The sequence below is a fragment of the Psammomys obesus genome, unplaced genomic scaffold, assembly GCF_907164565.1.
Source record: "Psammomys obesus unplaced genomic scaffold, mPsaObe1.curated_primary_1811, whole genome shotgun sequence".
Classification (NCBI taxonomy): Eukaryota; Metazoa; Chordata; class Mammalia; order Rodentia; family Muridae; genus Psammomys; species Psammomys obesus.
This window is the reverse complement of record NW_026596088.1, coordinates 8,827,275-8,853,320: the sequence shown is the minus strand read 5'-3', so window position 1 is coordinate 8,853,320 and position 26,046 is coordinate 8,827,275. Positions and strand designations below refer to the sequence as shown.

The 26,046-nt window shown below is 45.9% G+C and overlaps 1 protein-coding gene across 1 annotated transcript in view; it reads left to right on the top strand.

The window, feature by feature from the left end:
- The window catches only part of Tmc5 (transmembrane channel like 5), a 71,951-nt gene that overhangs the window by 10,368 nt on the left and 35,537 nt on the right, over positions 1-26,046 (top strand). Inside the window, exons 2-5 of the mRNA XM_055627630.1 lie at positions 12,045-12,911; positions 17,179-17,300; positions 19,181-19,270; positions 25,139-25,238. Coding sequence (XP_055483605.1) covers positions 12,121-12,911; positions 17,179-17,300; positions 19,181-19,270; positions 25,139-25,238 — 1,103 coding nt within the window. The 5' untranslated portion in view covers positions 12,045-12,120. The remainder of the gene's footprint in view (positions 1-12,044; positions 12,912-17,178; positions 17,301-19,180; positions 19,271-25,138; positions 25,239-26,046) is intronic.

Below are 26,046 nucleotides of genomic sequence, written 5' to 3'. Positions count from 1 at the left end.
AAAGGTTTATTTGGAAATTCCAGTTTGGTCATTGAGCCTGTTGCTTTGGGCTTGTGGCCATAATCAAGGCAAGGAGGGCAAAGAGAAGAAGAAAGGGGCCGGAGGCCTAGTGTCTCCTTTATGGGCGCCTCCCCACAGTGACCCAAGACCTTTTATTGTACTCCAGCAACTGCCACCAGCTGGGAAGCAAGCCTTGAACACCCAGGCTGTTTGGGGGTGGGGGGCATGACTCCAAATAGCAACTATACATTAAAAACAAAAGTCACTGTATGCTGATGTAAAAATAAAATGTGGGTGATGCCCATGATCCAATATCCAATTACTGTCTATGCAAAGAAGAGAAAACAAACAAACAAAAAGGCACCTCTCCCACCCCTGTAACAGCTCTCACTTTAAAAGGGAAATAAGAATTTGTTCTAGAGCCAAATGTGAATGACCGTGTCCTGGGAACACAGCCAGCATGTACAGTGTCTGCTGTACTGACGAGTGAAAATGCTCTGGAAGTTCATCCACTTGTTTCATAGTGTGGTGGTTTGAATCGATGTGGTTTCCATAGACTCATGTGTGTGGACGCTTGGCCCATAGGGAGTGGCGCTATTAGGAGGTGTGCCCTTGTTGCAGGAAGTGTGTGACTGTTGGGGTGGGCTTTGAAGTCTATGCTCAAGCTATACTCAGCGTGGCACACAGTCTCCTGCTGCTGCCTGCAGATCAAGATGTAGAGCTCTCGGCTCCTCCAGCATCATGTCTGCCTGCACTCGGCCATGCCTCCCGCCATGATGATAATGGTGTCTGCGGTATGACACGCTGCAGCTTTAGGAAGTCGCTGAGCTTGCTGCTTCATTGGGCCTTTGTTGGAAAGAACATCATGTCATAGTTGAGAGGCTGCTGAAGACTCCTCGGTAGATATGCTACGTAGCTGTTAGGAAGACTTCAACGGCAATGTTTGTGTGTGTCTTTGTGTGTAGTATGCATGTGTGCTTGCTTATGTGGTCACAGATGTGTGGGCACGTGTGTGCAAAAGTCAGAGGTTGATGTTAGGCACCGTGTGTGTGTGTGTGTGTGTGTGTGTGTGTGTGTGTGTGTGTGTGCATTACTCAGGCACCATCCACCTTACTCTTTGAGATGGTCTCTCTCAGGCCTGGAGCTTTCCAAGCAGGACAGATTGACTGACTAGTATCCCCAGAAATCCTCCTGTCTCTGCCACTCCGGCAACTATACCTCGAACCCTGCCACCACACATGGCTTTTAAAGGTTGGTCCTGGGGATGGAATTCGGGTGCTTGTACTTGTTAAGCTAGGGAGTCATCTCCCAGCCTCTCTGAGCCCGTTAAAGTGCTCTCTGCTGTAACTAGGTGAAAGAGGCAGACACCTCTCTCCTGCCGGCTGTCCTTTCCAGCAGCAGGGCGAGTGTGGAGTGAGGAGTGGGGCCCGACCATCCAGGCGGCCATGTGGGCTTCTAACTTCCCCTTTCATTGCTGTGGTGATGACATTGACTTCAATGGCAATTTATCATGCTTGCTTCGAGGCTTTAAAGTGCGTTTCTGAAACCTAGTAGGTATGCCTGCTTGCTGACTTGATTTCCTTGAAAAGCCTCTGTCACGTGTTTGGGGTCGGATGGAAAGACACCCTCTCAGCTCATTCCCCCTTTCTCTTAGCATTTTTTCCACAGACACCACGCTCTGAGAGTGGACCGTTCGCACAAACAGTTTTTACTTTAAATGACTACGAATCAAGAAAATTCTTGATTCAAGAAAATTCTTGAAAATTCTTTTCACTCAAGTTTATTGTGTTTTCTGTTAAGGCTTTTAAAATTTAATCTTGATTTTATTTAGTTTTTTTTAAAAAAATACGTATAATTTTTCTAAGTTCTTTGAAAATTTCATGCAATTTGTTTTGATCATGTTTATCCCTCCCCTGGCTCCTCTCAGATTTCCCCCTTCACCACCTACCCAATTTTGTGACCTCTTTTTAGCTTTAAATATATATATATATTATATTGTATATAATTTTATATACTTAACATATAATATATGTTGTATATAACATACAATGTATAAAGATATACTATATTATATATACACTATATAATATATAAATTATATCTATGTTTCCACCTATCAAGTCTAATTTGTGCTGCCCATATATTCTTGGATTGTGGTCTCTTCCACTAGACTGTGATGGACTTACGGGGGCTCCACTCTTTTGTTGTTGTTGTTGTTTTGTTTGTTTGTTTGTTTTTGAGACAGGGTTTCTCTGTGTAACAGCCCTGGCTTTCCTGGAACTCCCTTTGTAGACCAGGCTGGCGTCGAATTCACAGCTATTTGCCTGCCTCTGCCATCCCCAAGGGCTGGGATTAAAGGTGTGTGCCACCACAGCTGGTTTGGGGGCTCCTCTCTTAAAAAAAAAGCCCTCCTCCCCCTCTCAGCTGCCAGCAATGACTCCTTGGGCAGGGACAGGACATTGTGCCTGCCTCCCCGTTCCATGTTGGGGTCTGGTCTAGAAATATGTTTTTATATTTGAAAATTTCATACCTGTGTACAATCTATTTTCATCTTTCTTATCCCACTCTCTCCTCAAGCTCCTCCTAGACACTGTGTCCTCTTCTGAAATACACACACATATACACATATCCCACTGAGTCACTGTGGCCATCAGCTCTAGTGTCCACTGTGGTGGTAACTGTGGTGGACGGTTGTAGAGTCCACAATTGTGGTCATGGTGATCACTTGGAGTGTCCACTTGATGGTCAGCCATAAATGTCTCTATGGTGGTGAATGCGGTGGTTAAGTTGTAATGTTCACTGTGAGGGTCACTTTTAGTGTTCGCTGAGGTGTCAGTCATAGTGGTCACTGTGGTGGTCAGTTGTAATGTCCACCGTGGTAGCCAGCCATAGTGGTCACTGTGCTGCTCCCTGTGGACAGGGCAGTGGTACCAGGGATCACACCCTTGAAGAAAACAGCCATCCTTCCAGTAGCCGTCAACTGCCTACAGCACCTGTGGCAGGGGTGGGACCTCCTGACCTTCTCCCCTATGCACACTGAAATAATGACTGGCTTGATCTTGTGTAGTCGGCCGCAGCTGCTGTGAGATCCTGAGTGAATATATGGGCCATGTTACACCCACCAGACATTGTTTTACCTTAAGGCACCCCGATCTCTGGCTCTTACAGTCTTTCTGTCCCCCACCCCACCCTATGATGTTCCCTGAGCCCCGAGGACGGGGTTGATAGAGGTGTCCCACTTCTTTGATCAGCTGTTAGTCTCTGTTTTAACTGCCATTCACCGCAAAAAAGATGCCTCCCTGATAATATAAATATAGGTTTTTCGAGACAGGGTTTCTCTGTGCAGCCTTGGATGTCCTGGATTTGCTTTGTAGACCAGGCCGGCCTCGAACTCACAGAGATCCACCTGCCTCTGCCTCCCCGAGTACTAGGATTACAGGTTTATGCCACCATACCTGGCTGTTTCTTATATTGATTTTTGGATAAAAGTCTTCATATCTTTGCTTTTGCCTGAGCAATCTTAACTGATTTCAAAACTATAGAATTCAAGAAGGAAGACTGGGATGTGGCCCGTTTGGTAAAGTACTGGCCCAGCATACATGGCGCCCTGGGTTTGATCCCCAGGACCACATGAAGTGGGTGTAGCAGTGGAGTGTGTAGTGGCACACACCTGAGGTGCCAGCACGAGGAGGCAGGAGGGTCCGGAGTTCAGGGTAATACTGAGCTACCTAGCCAGTTAGATGCCAACCAGAGATAGGAGACCCTGCTCACACTCAAGCCCTTGAACTCGCCTGTAAATGCACCCCTTGCTAGGGGTGGGGTGTGAGCTGAGAGCAGGGGTACCCTAGGGGCCAGCTCAGGAGGGAAAGTTGCTTCTCTTATAAACTGCAATATTGCATGGGCTAATTCAGGTCTCCTGCCCATCTAAAATGCCTACTTCATCTTTAATGAAAAGGACTCCCACATTCTGCTTTGTCCCATTTCCCCCTCTATTTTTTTCTTTAATTCATTCACTTGGGAAGGTAAGGCCATCTCAGGTTTTTGTTTGCTTGTTTGTTTTGTTTTGAAAGAGGGTTTCCTAGCATAGTTGTCCTCTGAGAGGCTCCACCCAGCAGCAGATAAAAATAGATGCTGAGACTCAGAGCCAAATAGGAGGAGCGTGGGAAACCTTGTGGAAGAGTGGGGAGAAGGAGAGAAGGACCCGGTGGGCACAGGAGCTCCACAAGAAGACCAGCAGAGCCAACTAACCAGGGCCCAGAGGGCTTGTGGGGCCTGAAGTAACAGCTAAGGACTGTGCATGGATTAGACTTAGGGCTCCTACACATATGTAACCGATAAGAAGCTTGGTCTTAATGTGGGTATTTAGTAAAGGGAGCAGGGACTGTCTCTGACATAGACTCTATTTCCTGCTTTTCAATCACTTTCCCCTTGTAGGGCTGCCTTGCTTAGACTCAGTGGAAGGGGATGCGCTCAGTCCTGATGTGACTTGATGTGCAGGGTGGGTTGGTGGTGGGAAGGCTCCTTTTTCTGAGGGGGATGGGAAGGGTTTGGGGAAAAAGAAAGGGAGGGGGCTAAAATTGGACGTGAAGTAAATAAATAAATAAAATAGTTAATTGATAAAAGAAAAGAGAAAAAAGTAGAAAGAGTATTTCACTAAGTAGTCCTGACTGGCCTGGAACCCACTGTATGCACCAGACAGGTCTTCAACTTAGGATCTTCCTGCTTCAGCCTTGGGGATGACAGGCTTGCCAGGCCCAGCTGGATATCTCAGCTAATCTCAGTTTAATTTGGCCATTCTCAAAATCATTGGTGGAATAGAAGGAGTGGTGATTTGTTCCCTAGAGGTTAGCTAGCAGTGCTTGAGACATTTTTGGGCTGTTACGATGGGGATCAGAGCTTGCCGGCATCTGGTGAGAAAGCCTGTGGATACTGCTGGGCCCCTACTGCACACAGATCCCCTGCCCACAGCAAAGACTTGCATGACCCACCACATCAGCTGTACTGAGACTGAGAAAACAGGGCTTAACTGCACTTCATGCTGTAATTCTTTTGTGTCTGTGTGCCTGTGCATGTGAGTGCAAGTACCTGCAGAAACCAGAAGAGGGTGCTGGATGTCTTAAAGCTGAAGTTACAGGCAGCTGGGAACCTCCTTACTGGAAACCAAATTCTGATCTTCTGCAAGAACAGTATGAGCTCTGACCTGTGAGCCACCTCTCCAGCCGAGTCTTTCTATTTTTGTCTGGTGAGCTGAAAGAAAGTAACTGTACCACACTGTACAGGAAAGAAAAGATCAGGGGTGGGAAATCTTGAAAGTGAAATGAGTAGGTCACTCACCCACAGTGGTGGGAAATCGGGAGAGCAACATAGGGAACCTTTGAGCCCCCAGTGAGATGGAATATGCTCCATCCAAAAGCCCCGAGAGCCATAGCTGGCGCTCTTTCTTTGAGACATTTTCACAGCAGGTACAGGAGTTTATCTGGGACACACAGTGATAACTGTGTAGAGGCACGAAGATTGGGGGACAGCCCTGTGACCCAGGAGAAGGAGCAGGGATCAGTACAACAGAACATGATAACAAAGTGAAATGCAGGCAGCCATTGAGACCAACAAATTCCGAAAGTGTGGCTTCCTAGCTTTAGCTGCTAGAACTATCAGCAAGGGTGGTTTTTCAAACCTGGCTTTCTTTAAGGTAAAACATAGGTCATGGTGTTTAACATATGTGTAGCATATATAATTTGTGTTATACATAGAATGTGTTTACATACTATTCACAAATATTTCCATGCCACCATCCCTCAGTATCTCTGCGGTGCCGGCTCTAGGACCCGGCTGACATGGAGATATCCACATCCCTCATATAAAATATCATAGCATTTGCATAGAAGCTAGTCGTATTGTCCTGTATAATGTAAACCTTCTCTGAATTACTTATAGCACATAGTACAAGGTCAATGCTATATAAGTGTTTTTACAATGTACTTAGAAACTAACAATGACAAAGAGTCCCTGCGTGCTTAGTGTAAATACGATTTGTCTTTTCAAATACTTTTTTCTTCACTGAGTAGATACAGTCCACTCCCACCTCCCAGATGCAGAGGGCTGGCTGTTAAGGCTTAACGCTTTTTTCTTCTCGTCTCCAAGACGTCAGTGTAGTCTCCTGTTTCTTTTAAATTCTTGAAAGAAAATAAATAAGGAGGGCATTTGAGCCTGCCTAACACAGTATACACATGCTGCTTGGTTTCTGTGTCAGAGGCTTGCCCACCCTGCTTTTCAGAGCGTTCAGCTCTGTGTGCAGTCAGTAAGCCTGGGATATTCAGGGATCAGAGGCAGTTATAAATATTTGTCACCTAGTCCCTGGAAAAAGCCACCCTAGCACTGCAGATGAAGGTAGCTATTAGGGATGAATCACACAGCTGGACGTGGCGATGCATGCCTTTAATTTCCTCACCATGGAGGCAGAGGCCGGCTGATCTCTGTAAAATTGAGGACAGCCTGATCTATAAAGTGAGTTCTAGAGCAGCCAGGACCATTACACAGAGAAACCCTGTCTCAAAAAGAACCCTCCCCACCAAAAAAAAAAAACAACAAAAAAAGCAACACACACTTCAAAAGGCAGATTCTTCGTGTTTTCACCATAAAGAAAAAAATCGATATTTAAGATGATGATATGTTGTTGCTGCCCTGAGTTAATCATTATCCACTGTGCACACAACCCCAGGCATCACACTGTACCCCACGACTATGTAAAATACGATATGTCAATTAACAAAGTAAATTAATTTAAAGGAGCCTGCTCTACAGAAGCCATGACATCAGCAGCTCCCAGTGACATCTGCAGATCACCATGGCAAAGGGCACAGTTCCTGTAGTCGGGGGCACAGTGGGGAAAGAGAGGGGCAAGGGATCGGGCTATGTTAACGGATTCTCCTTTCTCTTTAGGAAGGACAGATAAAAAGATGTTTATTTTACGTGTGTGGATGTTTGTCTTTCTGCATGCGTGTCTGGGTACTATGTGCGTACCGTGAATTGGACCCCTGGGAACTGGAGTTGAGGTGGGTGAGCTGCCGTGTGCTTGCTGGCAATCTAACCCAGCTCCTCTGCAAGAGTGTCAGCTGCTCTTAGCCACTGAGCCACTCCTCTAGCACCCTCTTTGGGAAAGATTTTTATTGCCACTTATTTATTGTCCTCAATGATGGGTTTGGTAAGACTTTTTTTTTTTTTTTTGCAAAATACATCATGTACTTTAACCATAACACCATCATTTCCTCCTTTCTCTCCTCTCCTTTTTTAAAATCCCTTTATTGCTCCAGATAGTCTTGCTTCTACTTTCATGCAGTGTGTGTATGTGTGTGCATGGGTGATTTTGTGTATCTATATAAAACCCGAAATCCACAATTGAGAGATTATCTATCTGTCTACCTATTTATTTATCTATTGAGAAAGAGTCTCGCTATGTAGCCCTGGCTGGCTTGGAAATTGTTGTATGGACCAGGCTAGCCTCAGCTTCACAGAGATCCTCCTGCCTCTGCCTCCTATGTGCTGGGATTATAGGTGTGTGCCACTATGCCTGGGTTTATTTTTTTTTTAATTAGTTAACTAATTAGGTCTTTTGAGGCAGAGTATCTCTAGATGGCCCTGGCTGTCCTAGAACTCACTATGTAAACCAGGCTGGCCTAGAAATCACAGAGATCCACCTGCCTCTGCCTCCTGAGTGCTGGGATTAAAGGCATGTATTCCCATAGTCAAATATTTTCTTTCTTTATGAAAATGTTCATAAGTATTTTGCCTGCATGCACGCATAGACACCAGGTTCATGCTCGGTGCCCACAGAGGCCAGAAGAGGACACCAGATCCCCTGGAACTGGAGTTACGGGTGGTTGTGAGCCTCCATGTAGGTCCTGGGAACGGAACTGGTTCCTCTGGACTAACAAGTGCTCTTCACCACTGAGGCATCTCTCCAGCTCACTGTTATTTCTTTGGGTCTGACTTCTTTTGCTTAATCTTATGATCTCCAGTTGCACACATTTCTCTGTCATTAGCATAATTTCATTCTTCATCAAAGCTATGTAAAGCCATTAACTTCTCACATCGGTGACCTAGAGGGCCTGGTGTCCCTTCAGCTTTAGGCTCCAGAGGTTGTCCGTCCCTGAGTGCTTCTTAGGCGGCCTTGGCAGCTGGCTTCACTGTTATCTGATCCCTCTAGAAGGATTCTCATAAATCCTGTTCAGAAACTGATCGCCAGCAGCATGGCTGTCTTGTCAAGCCAAACTGCTTTCTACTCACCTATAAGGAAAGTCTTGTAACCTATACTGATTTCCTTGTATTCTGGGCTAATAAGAAGCTTAACACAAAATTTAGTTCTAAGCTGGGCAAGGTGGTGCATGCCCAGCACTTAGGAGGTGGGGTCTGGAGGGTCAGGAGTTCAAGGCTAGGCTTGGCTACATATTATCTAGAGGTCAACTAGACTTACAAAACACCAAATCAGTTCTCTCGTATTGTCACTATGGCAATTCTAGGAATTGCATAGGACCACTCCTTATCCTGTCACTCCCTGTTTCTTGAATCATATCCTGGTCTAGTCCATAGCTCCTGCCTCTTCTAGAAGTTACCCAGGGGGCCATTACACAAATACATAAACAGTGCTCACTAGGGACTTCTGGAGGCTGCCTGGAGATGGTGTTCGTATGCTCCTGTTGGTATTGGGTGGATGTGCAAACAGACTCAGAGAGGCTAGGACCTCACCCCACCACACAGCCCGCACATGGAAGCTGAAGACCTTTCTACCTTACCCCAAGTGCTGGGGTTCCTAACCACGTTCATCTTAGTATCACATCAACATTAAGTCAGATAATATGGCCTGTCTTCACCTAGATATTGCTTTCATTCATTCAGAATCACTGTGACTTAGACATAAGGAAATGAGAAGTGTCTGGGAATCCAAACCCCGGGTTGTATTGCCCCCCCCCAGCTGGAATTATGGGTAATGGCTTCTGGTGTTGGTTTGTTTGTTTCCCTGTCTTTTTATTTTCTTTCTTTTCCTTTCTTCCTTCCTTCCTTTCTTTTTCCTTTTGAGATAGAGTCCTGCTGGATAGCCAAGGCTGACCTCAAACTCACAATATAGCCTAGGCTAGCCTGAAGCTTGTGATTTCCCTGTTTCTGCAACCATACCAAGCGTCACAGTCCCCACGCCTCCAGCCTTCACTTTTGTTTTTAGTTTAGGTGTAATACACTGACAAATGTGTATACTGGTCTTAAGCGTACAGCTTGATGACCGTGTACACACACGTATCTAATACTTTGAGGCATCCTCCACCCAAGAAGAGAGGACGATAGCCCAGCACCTTAGGAACACCCTCACGGAAAGTCCTGGTCACCGCTCATCTCTTTCCTCCTCTGTATCCACTATTCTGATGAAAATCAGCATGTGTTGCTAGCCTGATCTTGAGCTTCGGTGAATTAATACAGCATATGCTCTGTTGTGTTCAACTCGTTTATCCGTGGGAGTCACCCATGCTGCTTCATAGCGTCTTTGTTATTGGTGTATAGTATTTCATGCTAGTAGCATGTCATAGTTCATTTCCTTATTCTGCTCTTAAAAGACATCTGAGTTGTTTCCAATTTTGGGGTGCCTTGGTAAGTTTCTGTGACGGTCACATGACTCGTCATCTTTTGATGGACAGATTTATTGTTCTTGGGTTTATCTGCATATATCTGTTCTATTTCTTGAATGTACCAGGTTTCACTTGGCTTGCTGGATAGAAGACCTTGGTTTTACGGAGACCCTGGGAATCTCTAGCATAGACATGGTAATTTTTACAAGGAAATAAAGTAACTCCAAACCATGTAAGGAAAAATAATTTGCCATTAAACACACCAACAGGTCTTCAGAGCCTGTGTAAATGTCCTTACTTGCAAAGGTCACGTTGTAGTCAAGAGTCTTCTGTTTCAATGGCAGACAATTAGCAACCAAACCCAAAATTATGTTAAGAAGGAATGCAATGATGCCGGCATGAAGCTGTTATCTGCCTTCAGGGGTGGTTGTATCCAGGGGCTGCATGCACATCTCCAGCACTCCCCTTTTTATGTAGCTCTTGGCCGTGCTCTCTCTCTCTAGGCATCACTTTTAGGCAAACCTCTTGGTGACTAGTGGAAGCTTCAGGCTTAAACTTCCTGGTTACAATTTCAGCAAAAGAAACAAAACTCCTATCATTGACTCTCAGCAGCTTGGCCTGGGTGATAAGCCCTCACCTGGTCACTGTGGCCTGGAAAAAAAAAGAGACTCTCAATCGGGTTCACATCCAGCCTACAGAGGCACAGAGTAGGGAAGAGTGCCTCCCAAGGAGACACGTTTCCACAACAGAGAGAAATGGCTGCCAGGAAGGAAGACAAGGGAGGAAAGTTGACTCCCATAGGGCAGAGCTACGTGGAATGGAGTCTGAAGGCATAGCTGAGGGCAGAGCGTTAATATTTTCTTAAGCTTTGGTTATTCAAAGCCTAACCCATGTCATTTACACAGAGATAAAGTGGTCTAGGTTGGCCGAGCTTTAAAAATCTTTTACTTCCTTCTTCGAAGTCATCTCTATTTACCTAATCACTCATGCCTGATGTGTTTGCTTTGCCTTCTGTAGTTCCCCCTATGGGCTCCGCAACAAACCCCGTTGGCTCTTCTTGTTATCTTTCTCCTCTGTGTGTTGTTTTCTTCTCTGCCACACTGACAGCACCCCAGTAGCTCCAGGCTGAGCATTTAACCTCCTTGGAAGAACAGCACCTTTTTCTCAACAAGTCTAGTCTAGACTCCTCGGAACTAATAGGGTCTATGAGCCCATTCCTGAACCAAACCCAGTCACCTAGGGGATGATGGATGCTGATTAGTCAGACTGGGGTTTCACCTGATCCTTGTAGTGTTGCTCAGTGCAGTCAGGGTGTCTGTAACACCTGCACGAAATGGGTGTGGGGAGAAGTTCTGCGGGGAAATCAAGGCATGTTGCCAGAGAAGGGAAGTTGCAAGCAGAGCGAATCTCCAGGGCATCTCAATAAAGCCTTATCACTTGACGGGAGAGCGCTCCCCATCTGAAAAACTCATGGAGCCGATAAAGTCACATTTTCAAACAGGAAGGGATACTCGCTGGTGTCCTTACCCGAGTCTTCTGTCCCGTTTCCATAAACAGTTCTTTATTTGTACTCGCATGCTGAGTTGTGTTTTTTTACCCTAGAAACAGAGCAATCAAAATGTTCACAGTGGTCGGACATGGTCACAAACACCTGTGACCCCAGCATGTAGGAGGCTGGGGCAGGAGGATTGTGAGTTTCAGACCAGCTTGGGCTACGCAAGGAGACCTTGTTTCAAACAGGTCGAAGACGTTCTGGTTCTTTGGTCTGGGGTGCAGCTCAATTGGTAGAGAGCTTGTCCAGTGTGCTTAAAGCCAGCATGGCTTAAACCGGGCATCGTGACACAAGTCTGTAATCCTTGAACTTGGGATCAAGCTCAAGGTCATCCTTTGCTACATAGTGAGCTCAAGGCCAGCCTGAGCTACACCAGACTGTCTCAAAAAGAATATTTTGTTCTTTCTAATCTTTGCTTCCCGCCCCTCCCCCAAACGTGCAGCTATGTTATTTAAGATTTGAACTGTGGCTGAAGGCATCAACACATGGGTTTGTCCTCTCTGCCACAGCAGTCTGTGCTGCTACTGTGCTACTGTGGTGGTTTTGCTTGGGTGAGTTGTCCACAACTCAACTCTCCGCATGATGTGCTATCACTGTCGGTCTCATGACCCAAGACCACCAAGCAGCAGCTCCTCTCCAGCCCACAGAGATATGTGGGAATGACTTCAGACCTTCCACAGCATGACCTGGAAGTCGGAGATAACACTTCCGATGGCCTGCCAGTGAGCATTTTCGTAGCCTCATCATAGGTGTGGGAGGCTACAAAACACAAACACTGTTCTCAGTCCCTGAATACCTAGTTATCAGACATTGGTAGAAAGCAAGCAATTTATGCAAGCAAGAAAGAAAAAAAACCTGACTTTTCCTTTTTAATTTTTCAGGTTAATAAGAAGGTCCCCCGAGTGGCTACAGATGCGGCAGTGCTTTAACACAGCCGGCTGAAAACTCCCCGGCATCATGTCTTCCTTCCACAGGAACAGCAGCTACGAGGGGCGTGCTGACTACCCTGGCTATTCAGGGCCTCGGAACCATGAACAGAGCTATTTGAAACCTCAGGATTATCTAGAATTCCCAGCTTCTCTGGACAATCCGGGCTTCCACCACCCCAGGAACAACCCGTATTCTCCAGGCTCTAGAACAGATCCAGACCACTCCAGCTCCCTAGCTGAACCAGATTACCCCGGATCCCCAAGTGACACAGAGTATCACCGCACCAGGAGCCATTCGTTCTCGGCACATCCCATACCAAAGCCAGACTATGACGAGTCTTTCCCTGAGCCAGACTATGACAAGTCTTTCCCTGAGCCAGACTATGACGAGTCTTTCCCTGAGCCAGACTATAATGACTTCCCGAGAGAATCATATGGCACAGACTTATCCAAGGGACCTGACTACCCTGGCCCTCACCACCATCCTAGTCTTGCCAGAGTCAGAAGCAGTGTGAACTATACAGGTTCCAGAACTAATCTAGGCTATTTGGGATCCCTGGAAGAACCAGACTACCCTGGAGCCCAGGGCCACTCTGACCATCCGGACCCCAGATCCCATTCCAACCAGCCTGGCTCCAGAAGAGATGTAGGTTACGATGGATCCAGAATCAATGCCTACCTAGATACCTTGGGGGATCCTGATTACCCAGGTGCTGAGAATCAACGAAGCGCTCCCCACTTTTATGGAAATCCAGACTATCCTGGTGCTGAGGCAAGTCATGGTTATGGCTCTTCCCAGCCCCTGGGAGCCATCAGGAGGTAAGTCCAAGAATATCCCTCCAATGGGGGCACTCACCAAGCCAAGAGAGTTGGTCCAGTGGTTTCAATTAGGAACGTGTATTGATTATCTTTGTGTCAGTGTGTCCAAAATGCCCAATGGGGCGGGGGAGTTCAGGATGAGGTATTGTTTCAGCTCGCAGAGTTCAAGCCCATGGTGTCTTGGTCCCATGCTCATGGCTAAAATATCATGGCCATAGGAATGTGGCAGAGGAGAGCTGTTCATGTCCTGGTGGGCGGGTAGCAAAGAGACTGAGACCAGGTAGATGGTCAGAGGTGCAGAAACAAGATCCCATCCTCAGTGACCCACTTTCTCCAGCCAGATCTCTTCTCCCAAAGTTTCCAGAACCCCCCTAAAATACTGACACCAGCTGAAGATCAAGCACTCAGTTCACCAGTCTGTGTGGGATAAAGGATTTTAGCTTCTACATTTCTTTCTTTCTTTCTTTCTTTCTTTCTTTCTTTCTTTCTTTCTTTCTTTCTTTCTTTCTTTCTTTTTCTCTCCCTCTTTCTTTCTTTCTTTCTTTCTTTTTCTCTCTCTTTCTTTCTTTCTTTCTTTCTTTCTTTCTTTCTTTCTTTCTTTCTTTCTTTCTTTCTTTCTTTCTTTCTTTCTTGAGACAGGTTTTCTCTGTGTAGCCTTGGCTGGCCAGGACTCACTTTGTAGAGCAGGCTACCTCAAACTCCCAGAGATCTGCCTGCCTCTGCCTCTCTGAGCACTCTTCTGCTATTTTTGGTCACCCCTATCAGGTACTACTTCAGACCTTGACAGCACTGGCTGGGTGCCTTAGCTGGGCCAAATCTGATTTTCCTGGGTTAACTTTTCCAGAGGTCATGTCAACAACAATACTTATTTCTTCTGTTTTTTGTTTGTTTGTTTGTTGTTGTTGTCATTAATGTATGCATTTAGTCATGTGGAGTTTTAACTGATATAGGTCTTATTTTATATGTACCATTTCAAATATAATATTTATAAATTTGAGCGTTTTTTTTAAATAGCTATCTTAGAAGTGGTAATATATTCCCATAATCTGGGCACTTGGGAGGCTGAGGCAGGAGGATTGTGACATTAAGGCCAGACTGTGTTACATAGTGAGACCTTTTCTCAAAAGAAAAAAAAAAAAAAGACGGAGGGAGGATGAAAAGAAAGGAAGGAGAAGGGGAGGGAAAGGAAGAAGAAAGAAATAACAAGATCCTAGTGGCTTGCATTTATCTTAAGGAACAAGGACACAGGACTTGGTATGCAGCCATCAGACAAATGTCTTTAGGACCTAAATAGTGGACCCACAGGACCAGGCCACCTCTGACTGTCTGAGTCACCCTTCCAAGAGCCGTCCTTGGAGTGGCCATCCTGTCAGTACTTTTCTTTTCATCTCCTGTGGGTCCTCCCAGCCTGTGATGGAGGCTATGGTCCTTCACTTACAGACTGGGAAGATGAAGCCACAGACTGTCAACACAAGCACACGGTGCCAGCCCCAGACCAGCTGGCTTTGCTCCCGTCCCCTCTACCTCAGACAAGTGCTCCAAGTCAGTGGACTTCTGCTGCTTGTTAGAATTGCTCTGTTACCTGGAGTCCTTTAAAAATAATATAACTAGGGATAGAGAGATAGCAGTTAAGAGCACTTACTGCTCATTCTTCCAAAGGATGCCAGTTTGGTTCCCAGCACCCACAGGGTGGCTCACAACTACCTAAACGTTCTGGCACACACACACACACACACACACACACACACACACACACACACACACATATATATATACATATTCACAAACAAATACATAAAATAAGTAATAACATATGTAATTATGGTAAGCAATAATATGTATAATTATTATACACACACAAACATATATATATATAAAACTTAGCTGAGTGTGGTGGCACACATCTTTTTTTTTAACTTTTATTAATTACACTTTATTCATTTTGTATCCCCCCATAAGCTCCTCCCTCCTCCCCTCCCGGTCCCACCCTCCCCCCATTTCTGCATGCATGCCCCTCCCCAAGTCCACTGATAGGGAAGGTCCTCCTCTCCTTATTTCTGATCTTAGTCTATCAGTTCTCATGGTGGCACACATCTTAATCCCAGTGCTCAAGAGGCAGAGGCAGGTATATTTTGTGAGTTTGAGGCTTGGTACATATAATGAGTTCCAGGCCAGCCAGGGCTACGTGGTCAGACCCTGCCTCAATGATAACAGTAGTAATAATGGTGATAATAATATAACTTGGGAAGCAGAAGCAGAAGAATCTAGGCAAGCTCAAGCCAGCCTGAGCTACATACTAGGACTTTATCTCAAAAAATAATAATAATATAATAATAACAATAATAACAGCAGCAACAACAATAATACAAAAATGAAACAGATCTTGGCCCAAGCTTTTGATTCAGTTGTCTAGGATGAGGGCTTATGTATTGACTCATATACATCATTGCTACAGTTTAAATGTTTTTTTTCTGTGTGTGTGTGTACCTGTGCTTGTGCATGTAGGACTTTGGGTGTCTTCCAATGGTCTCTCATTGGACTTGAAGCTCACTGTTTTGGCGAGGTTGGGGCCAATGAGCTCCAGGGATCCACCTATCTCTGCCCTCCAGTGCTGGGGTCATAATTCCCAGCTTTCCTGTGAATGCTGGAGATTCAAACTCACTCAGCTCCTCATGCTTGCACACACATGCCCCTGCCCTCTGAGCATCTCCTCAGCCCTAGGTTACTTGATTTTTTACAGCATTTGCTCCTACTGTCAGTATTTTCTGGCTCTGTGTTTCTGCTGTTCCCTGTCTCTGCAGTGCGCTCTCTTGATGGCTCTGGAGCTGTCTCCCAGCTCCTTCTGAGATGTGTCTTCTCCATGTAGCCTTCCAGCCTGAGTAGCCCCCATCCTTCCTCTGAACAATTCAGGTCTGCCTTTACTGACTAGTTTCTACTTGTAATTGCTCATAGCTGGATTTAAAAATAGGCTGTGAGGGGAAGCTCCTTCGGGGTAAGTACCACATGTCTTTCTCTTTGTATGCTTGGTGCCTTCCTCACTCCTAACACAAGGCTGGCCTTTGGTCAGCGTCATAATGTTGGCATACTTTTAAAAAACTCTTTTATTTACATTTTTTTATGTCTCTTTCTTCCTACTCCATCCCAATACCTTCCAACTTCCCAGGTAGAAGAGAGAAAGGATTAGAGGGAGATGGGGCACAGCTCTCTTAGCTGCTTCCTGCTGGTTATGGTTGTTGGGTTCCTTGGAGCCAGTCCAATCCTCCTTTCAGGAGATCTCCAACTTCCTGTCTCACTGCATCAACAGCAACCTGGAACTGCAGGGGGGAAGCAGCAGCAGCTTTGTTCTTTCTCAGGGCTCCTCTACACTTTCTGGTCTGTGGCATTTATTCTCTCTCCAGTGTCCTCAGATTTAAACTATCTTCATCTGGCAAAGCGCTCCTCTCAAAGCCCACATGAGGCAAATAGTCTGCTGCTGTGGACTAGCTGAACCTGTCCCGCCTCCCACACCTGGGATTAAAACAAAAACGTGTCTCTAGCCAGCATTGTAAGACAGACGACTGGATGGATTGTGAATGGATGGACCGATGGGTAGATTATGTATAAATGGGTGGTGAATGAAAAGGGTGAATGAGTGATGGATGGACAAATAGATGGATGAGTGGATCGTCACCCTTATCTTGCCAGACAGAATGGGATCGTGTTAGTGAGACTTTCTGCCACTGTGACAAACAAACAAAAGCAACAACAACAAATTGACATAAGCAAATTAAATGAGAAAACATATATTTTGTCTCATGGTTTCAAAAGTTTCAGCCCAACATAGAGCAGAGAATGTGAAGTAGAGCATTTCACATCACAGTGGCCAAGAGCAGAGAGATGGGAGAGGAAAAGAGAGGGGAGGAGAGGAGGGGCAAAGGGAGGGAGTAAGGGATAGAGGGAAGGAGGGAGGTATGGAGAGAGAGAGAGAGAGAGTAAAGAGAGAATATGCATTCAGGTTTATTTCTTCTGGTTCCCCTTGGATTCCATTTGCCCCAACCCTTTATGGGCATTGCTACCCTCATTCAGGGAGGGTCTTCCCCTTAGATAATCCTCTCTGGAAATGATCCTCATAGACACCCCCAGAGGTGTCCTTTACGAATTTCCAAGGCCTTCTCAATCCAGTCCAGGTGACAATAAGATGGACTATCACACACAGCCATCCTTTGGGGATTTAAAGGCACTCAGCCAAACAACTTTAGTATGATCCCTATTTCCTATTTCCTTGCAGTGGCCCCTTTGGCGCACAAGGGAGAGAAAATGAAGACTACCCCGAAAGCATTGAAATGGCATCCATGGAAATGGCAGGTCCACAAGACCACTCTCTGCCAGGTGATCCTAGAAATGGCAACGGTAAGTGTGTTTTGAGATGGCATTAGTGTCCCAGGAAGAAAGCAAAAGGCAGTGATTAAAGGCATGTGGCAGCTGCAGCATCTGCTCCTCCTCCCCTCAGAGGTCCTTCTCACCCACAGAGAACTTGGTGCCTAGGAAACCAGGTGTCATCCCTGAAGATCAAAGAGGGAAAGGGGAGGGGAGGGACAGGGAGAGGGCAAAGACAGAAGGGAAGGAAGGAGGAGGAGAAAAAAAAGAGGAAAAGGGAAGGAAAGGGAAATGGAGATGGATCAGCTGAGAACAGCACAGGGTGTGAGCCAGTGCTGTGCCGCACAGGCAGAATTGATGAGTGGGGGTGGGGGTAGGGGTGGGAGGTGGGGGAGTGCTAGGAATGGCTTTGAAGGACAGGATCTGTCTGTCTGGTTAGCCTGTGTCAAGAGTCAGTTGCGTTTTCACATGTCTTAACAGATTGCTCCACCAGCAGCCCCCCCGAGTAAAAGTCAGGTTGCCATCCCTGTTTTACATTTGATGATACTTTATCACATTTTATTTTATGACAGCGAAGCTCAGAGATGTTAAGTAACATGCCTGGGGCGAACAGCTGGGGATTACTCCCAAGCAAGAAGTTCTAGAACCTCAGGCACGTCCCCTTCAAAAGTGGCCGCAATCTGTGTTGTTTGCCTTTAGCATGGATTACATAGGCATATGGGGATGTGAAACTGTCACCGAGATGCAGGGAGTGGACTCTGTCCCGAGGAAAACCAGGCCATACTTAGTCTGCGTGCTGTCACAAAACACCACTGCTTCAAGGAACCTTTGTGCTCACCTGTGCGAACGGTCTCTGTGTGACCTGTAACTTATTAACAAGTGCCGTCCATTGTACACTGAGATAAAAAGTTAAAACCTAAGTACATAAACTCAAGTGTATGCCTTTAACATGCAGTTTTGTGGAATGTTTTTCAGTTACGTAAGCATGATTCTGTGCCGAATCACAAGTATTAGTTTGATTTTTAAAAATTGAGATTTGATTTGATTTGATTTTTATTTCATGTATATGAGTGTTTTGCCTGCGTTTATGGCTGTGCACCACATAATGAGCAGTGCCCTCAGAGGCTAAGGGGGCGCCAGATCCCCTAGACATTTAGTTATAGGTGGTTGTGAGTCTCGGCATGCATGCATGCTGGGAAACAAACCCGGATCATCTGAAAAAGAAGCAGCCAGTGCTCTTAAGCACTGAGCCACCTCTCCAGCCCCTGTCTAGTTTTGATTGTATGATTTTTTTTTTGTATTTTTATCCTATATTCTACCCAAGTTCTTAATCTTGGATTTTGTAGGACCTCAAAGGCAAAGTCCTCGAGTGGGTGACCCTTCCTAGGCGCTGTGAGCACATTCAGCCATCATGTGTCCCTCAGCGTCTAGTGTGGAAGAAGGCCTGATTGGCTATGTTGCTGTAGATATAAGGTCACTGTGTAATTCACATGCTGATTTCTGTACCCCCCCCCCCATATTTAGTTGCAATCCTTGCTCTGAGGTTATCCTGTCTCAGTGTTGTATAAACACCGCTCTTCATTGGTTTCCCTTTATGCAAATAAAATAGCTTACAGCCAATCGCTGAGCAGGGGAAAGAATTGGGGTGGGCTTTCTGCCAGCTGGGGAAGAAGAGTTAAAGGAGGAAGTAGGAGACATTGCAGAGACAGCTCAGCAGAGAAAGCCACAAAGTGCAAGTGTCTCTGGGATGTATGCCAGGAGGAAGCCAGATTAGCTTAAAGGGTTAAGAATAGAATAATAACTTCTCAGTTATTGTGCTATGACACTTGTTAAAATAACATGATAGAGTCTCATTTATCTTATAGACACAATGTTATAAAAGTAACTTTAACATGTTCTCCTCCTCGTTGCAGTGAACACTGCATATGTGGAAGGAAGTAGTCCTGTCTGTGCAGTCAGAAACCTGCTGCTGTGTGAGCGTGATTGGCACACATCACTCCAAGGTGAGTCTCACTAAAAAGGCCACCCCGGGGAAGGACTGGTCTCAAGGCAACCCAGCTACTGGAAATGGCATTTCATCTAGGCCCTTGGACTTCTAATGGATGTACTAAGGCTTCATTTGTCATAAGGGTTTCTCCTTGCCTCCATCCATCCATCTATCCCTCCCCACCTTCTTTCCCTCTTCTGCTGTGTGGATTGAACCTGGCTCTTGTGAGTGGTTCAACAAAGTGTGTGCAAACACACGCTTTACCCTTGAACCTCAGCAATTAGAGTGTTCTTTTAGACAATGCAGGTTCCCTTGTCTAAGAATCAAGGTATCCTCACTAGGAATCTTCTGGCTGTGGGCTGAGGAGATGATGGCCCAGTGGGTAAAGTGCCTGGTGTGCAGCATGAGGACTTGAGTTTGAATCCCAAGAACTCATAATAAAATGCCAGGTATAAAGTCAAGCGCCTGGAACTAAACGCTGGTGTAAAGAGACAGGTGGATCCTGGGAATTAACCGGGTAGCCAGTCTAGCCAAAATGGCAACCTTCGGGTTCAGCTGAGAGACAATAAAAATAAGATGGAGAACAACAGAGGAGATATATATCATGGCATCAACCCTGGCCTTCACATGTGCCCGTTTGTATGGATGAGTGTTCCCATGCACACACTGGGTACGTACATATATATACATAAAACACACTAAAAAATCTTTTGTGTTATAATGGAAACCCAGTTTATTAGCAAGAAATATATTGGTTTATGGGAGAAAGGCGTAGGAAAACTTAAGAACTTAAGACAGTCATGATAGCTTTCGCTTCCCCATACAGTGCCTGACACATAATATAGGTAGGTTAGAGATCTTTGCTGGTCAGTTTGTGAGTACAGAAACCATGGCCTTAGAGCCCGAAGCCAGGGCTGAGTGCCACTGGACTTATTACTCATCCATCTCTCACCTCTGCTTGGCTCAGCTTCTCTTTAAACTTGACCTTCATAGACGTCAAGGTCAGGCTATCAGACCCACAGATGCCCCTCAGCATAGTTATCCTTTAGAAGGATTCTTTTCCTCCCTGGCTGTCCAATGCTACAAGGAACACATGCCCACACTTGAACCAATCATATCACTATAGGTGACAAGATAGGAGCACCTGTCTCAAGGCTAATGTCGGGGGACAAAGTCCAGAAATAAACTGTGAAATAATCAAGCAGCTTGCAGAATGTGGATGAAAGTACAGAGAACAGTGAAGGACAGAGGATTTGTTTTCTTTTTTCTTATTTGTGTGTGGTGTGAATGTATGTGTGAGTGTGTGTGTGTGTGTGTGTGTGTGTGTGTGTGTCACAGTGCACATACGGAAATCAGAGACCTAACTTGGGGAGTTAGTTCTTTCCTTCTAGTATGTTTGTGCTGGGGACTGAACTCAGGTCATCAGGCTTGGCCAAAAACCACTTCAACAGCTGAGGCATCTCCCTTTCCTCACACAAGGGAGCTTTTGGCGTTCCTAAATCCTATCTCTGCCTCCAAAGCTGTGGAATTACGGGAGGAAAGCGGACTCGGCATTTATGTGAATACTGGGATTTTAACTCACGTCCTCAGGCTTACCTAAAAACATACAATGAACAATGTCTTCCAAAAGACGGAAGGCTTGGAAATATTAGGAGACTGAATACCCTCAGGTATGGCAAGGAAGGTTTTAATTAGAGTCAGAAATCAATAAACCTCGTGGAAGCTGTCAGAGAGACACCAGGGAGCGCCATTACCAAGGCAAGCCTGTTTATAAAGAGCAACACACACACGGGTTCTCCCATCATAATTCAAACTGAGGGACACCGCAACATAAAGCTATTTTTCTCTGCTATTTTTCCACCTCTTATGAGCAGCCTTCAGACTCATCCTTCCAGAGCCTTCCCAAGCTGGAGTGTAACTTTTACAAGAGGTAGACACCTCAGCCTGGCAGGGTGTTATCAGTGGAGCAGAGACTGGCTTTAACCACCGGGGTAGCACAGTGCCATGGCCATCATAATGCTGCTCTGTCCACCCAGCCTGAGATTTGACTAAGAGGACCCCAGAGGCAGAGGTGTGAAGAACTAGAAGACTCAGCTTTTTATCTCTCCGTTTTCTGACTTTCAAAGCACACATCAATTGATTGATAATGCGTCCCGCTTATGGATTCTGCTAATGACCCTGGCACAGAGCAGGCACCAGGAAGTACTTGCTACTTTATGAATGAGTGATGAATGAAGACCCATTAGCACCTTGTCCAGGAGGGGACAGAGGTGGAGTATTCAAGCGCTCCGTCTTTGGGTTCAGACCACCATGGCTGAAGCTTTAGCTCCACTTCTGTCTGACATCTTAGCCTCAGGTTTTTACTAAGCTACGAAATGGGGTAGTTGTGAAAACCTGAGTAGCATACTCTAAAGCAGTGGTCCTCCACAGTGACCGTTTCACAGGGGTCATTTAAGACCATTAGAAGATGCAGATATTTATGTTATGATCCGCAACAATAGCAAAGTTACAGTTTATGATGTGGCAACAAAAATAATTTTATGGTTGGGGGCCACCGCAACACGAGGGAGTATAGTAAAGAGTCACATTGTTAGGAGGGTTGAGAACCTCTGCTCTAAAGTACCTGTAAGCATCTGCCTTGGCAAAGGCAGGTCTGGTGATGCTGATGACCACGTGGGGAGGAGATATGGAGTCCTTGTCCAAACCTGACATTGAGTAGGAATTAGTGGACCAAGTATGTCCGTTCATCTCTCTGCCCTCAGTTTAACCCACTGGAAAACTGTTGGCCTTCCTTCTCAGATAGTAGGAGATTCTGGGACTCAGGAGCCTAGGAGCCACACAGCTCTGAGGTGGGACAGTGTTCCAATAGAAGGGCATCCTGAGACACAGGAGCCCAGGAACCACGCAGCTCTGAGAAGAGGCCTCTTCGACAGAGATGTCGCAGCTTCTAGGGGAGGGTATCCCCAGCTAAGTTGAGGAGCTCAGGAGCCTCAGCCCCACTCCACTTCTTTGCTTCTTCCCTTCTGTTCATTGTTTCTTGGCTTCTTCTGATAAGAGAGTCACACCAGGTAGCAAATCTCACAAGATATTTGTTGGGAAGGTCCAGGGTGTAAAGGGATGGATCTAGGGTGGGCTGCTCATTCTCCTAGGTGAGGACAGCAGGGAACTGAGGAGATGCAGCCTTTATATAGGACTTCTCAGGGGATGGAACTTTCTAAAGCAGAGATTTCTGGGGTGAGGATTGTTAGAATTTCAAGACCTAAGTTAAGGGAAGGAATCTCAGGGATTGGTGGGTTTTCCTGCTCAGGGATTGGTGAGACATTTTATTCAGACACTTCACCTAAAGTTAGGATAATCTGGGATGGGTCCCATTGAGGGGCTGGAGATGACTTTTGTGACAGTTACAGAGGCTGGAAATGCTGTTAAGGTAGTTAGAGAGGTCTGGGGGAGGGGCCTGGCTTGCTGGAGCAACTCAGACAGGAACCTGGCCATTTTCCTAGGTTGAGGGTTTATAACGCTTACGAAGTATACAAAGTTTACAAAGGGAGTCCATGGCAGGGAAGCCAATCCCTGCTGCTTTAGTCAGAATGAATGGTCAAGAATATGAGCAAGTTGGTCCAGGTCCACTTGCGAATTGGGTCTGCACAAGAATTCTGTTCACATTTCTGGCATTGAGGCAGAACAATGGCTTAGTGATAAAGAATTAATTTTTTCTCAAGGAACAGGAAGAATGGAGAGAGTAATTCAATAGAGAAGCTATTCCCATGATGCTCTCAAGGGCTGAGATGTCCTCCTTCTGTCCATCATCCTTAGCAGATGAATATTGACTTAATTGGTTTCCAAACAAGAAGGCACAAAGGCAGAAGGGTGGTAAAGAACAAAAGCCAAGCAACCCAACTCTTTCTAAATTCCCAAAGCTGCATTCTCATTGGCTAAAACTGGGTCATATGGCTACCCTAGCTGCAAAGGAAGCTGGGAAAAATCTTGACTGAGCCCTGTGTACAGGAGCTTCTGCTGGCCTGAGGAGGATAGGTATCAGAAGGCAGACCTGAGGTGGTGAGAAGATACTGATAATGTTATGAACTCACGTGGGTTTAGATAGACAAACAATTAGTTATTAGCGTGTGTGGGCTCAGGTGTGGAGGGCAAGGGGAACTTGCAGGAATCAGTCCTGTCCTTCCATCATGTGGAGAATTAAACACAGGTCATTGGGCTTGGCAGCAAGTGCCTTTACTCACTGCCCCAAAATGAACATATCAAATGACGAATGTAAAATTGAAAAGAAAGACCTTGTCCTGTGATTACAGGTCATTTAGAAGACTCCCCACCTTCTGTTTCTAGAACCCCACTGTTTTTAGTGAAGGGTTCTGTTTATAATTGCTCACTTAGCTACCAAGGCAGAATTCTCTGTAGGGAAACACATCTCCTCCTGAGGAGCCCCCACAGGGGACAGAAGCAGGAGGCATGTTGTAATTTGTGTAGAGCTCTTTGAATGGGACGTCCTTTCTCCAATGTCATCACTCTTCCCCGGCGGGCCCAGCCATGCCAATATGAATACATATGAGGCCTTTGATGACCAACCCTGTGAAGAACAAGAGTCTTCAGAGACAAGAGATGCTGTCAGATAACCAAGGGAATGAAATCGTCATAGAAGTGGAGACTGTTCCCTCTGGGGTCCGAAACCACCTAGCCTCAAGTCAAATTTTTCTGAGAAAGTCATCGGCAAACTCCACCTTGAGCACGTTTTCACAATCAGCGGCAGCGGACGCCACAGACGGTGAGATTTTCAGCCATGGGAACGACAGAAGACACAACCGGCTGTTGAGGTTTTCATCCCTGAATGAATCGATATCTCAGATCTATCATGGCCCAGAGGGCGTGGATGAAGCCTGTACTTTCCATGAAACTGTTCAAGGTATAGAATGCTCCAGAAAAGTTAGGAACGTAGGTTTAATATTGTCTACAGGTTGTTGTTGTATATGTGTGTATGCGTGTATGTGGGAGGGGCATGTGTGTGTACATGTATGTGCACTTAACATTGTGTATGTGTGGAGATCAGAGAACAGCTTAGTGAAGTCAATACCCACACACACACCTTTCCCTGGGGTCCAGGCTCTGGGCATTGAACTCAGGAAGGCAGGCTTGCACAGTAAGGGCTTTTACCATCTCACGCTGGTCCCTCCACTGTATTCTTTTGAGTCAGGGTCTCTTACTGAAACTTCAGCTCCTGGAGTCAACTAACCGGCAACTGCAGGGCTCCTTCTGTGTCTGCTCCCCACTGCTGGGATGACACCTGTGTGCTGCTGCTCCCAGATTTCTACAGGGGTCCTGGAAATCCAAAAGCAGCTATCCACACTCCCATAGCAAGCACTTTAACTACTGTGCCATTTCCTCAGCCTTTAATTAAAAACAAAAAAAGCTCAACTCATTTTCAAGGGGCACAGTCCGTGAAGAATGTTGGGGATGAAGAGAAGTGGCACTTGAGACCTACTTACTGAGAGCTTATTTTCCAGACAACCTTGATTCATGTGCCTGGAGTTTAGCCGTCAAGTTTAATTTTGTTAGGCATTGAATTTTAGCTGTATTTTTTTCTCATATCCTGCCACCTTTGAGGCAGGCTTAATGAGGAAACTGAGGCTCAGGAAAAGTCGTTGCCACCATGGTTTCACGGGACATCCCACTCAAACCACTCCCCTCCCACCCAGAACTGGCTTTGATCTCATTATGTAGCTCAAGCTAGCTCTGAACTTGATGTCTTTCTGCCTCTGCTTCCAGGTTCTGGGATTGTACGCATGCACTCCCAAGCCTCACTCTAGTGTCACCTTTTAAAATGTTAAGACTGTGTTAAAGAAAAAAAGAAACAGAACTCTGTTTTCTTCTGCAGGACAAAAACTAATCGCATCCCTGGTCCCCATGACATCTAGAGACAGAATCAAAACCATCAGGAACCAGCCAAGGACCATGGAAGAGAAGAGACAGCTTAGGTGAGGCCATTTTTCCTGTATGAGAGCCTCAGTCTACTGCTTGTGTCCCATTTCAACAAGATAAGAAATGAATACCGCAGGAGACAGTTCTTCTGTAAGGAGAACCCTTACAGGGTGGATGCTCCTCCCCCTCTTTTGAGAAAGCGTTTATTACGTAGCTCTAGCTGGCCTCAAATTTAGGATCCGTTTGCATCGGCCTTCAGAGCTCTCAAATGAAGGTGTGTATTTCATCCAGGTTTTTGTTTTGTTTTGTTTTGTTTTGTTTTTTGTTTTGTTGATACAGGCTCTTACGTGGCCCAGGCTGGCCTTGAACTTGTCAAATAACCAAAGATTGTCTTGAACTTCTTATCCTTCCACCTCTATTCCTGTGTGCTAGGATTCCTAGACACATGTCCGGCCATGCATAGCTTGTTAAGGGCTCTCAGGCTTGACCTGCCTCCCTGGAGGGCGTGTGCACCCTGGTCTGAGACTGCTTCCAAAAAGGATTCTCTGGAGAAAACGCTCATCTCCAGTGAGTTCTAGTTCCCACTGCCCAGGCCAGGTACTTGCTTGAGTTAGCTTTTTCAAAGATAAGGCTTGTTCTGAGAAGGCCAGTGCCTTCTGTGATCCTCTCTCCTAAAGTCCTGACCCTGGTCTAACCAGAGATATTCATCAGGCAGATTCTCTGAAATCTCTGACTCCGACATCTTTAGGTCACCAAACGCAAGGAAAGTCCAAGAACTTAATATGAAGTAGAGGATTGGAAAGACGAAGGATGGCAAATGTAATGTGTGGGGCCTGGGAGGGCTGGGAGGAGAAATTGGGACCC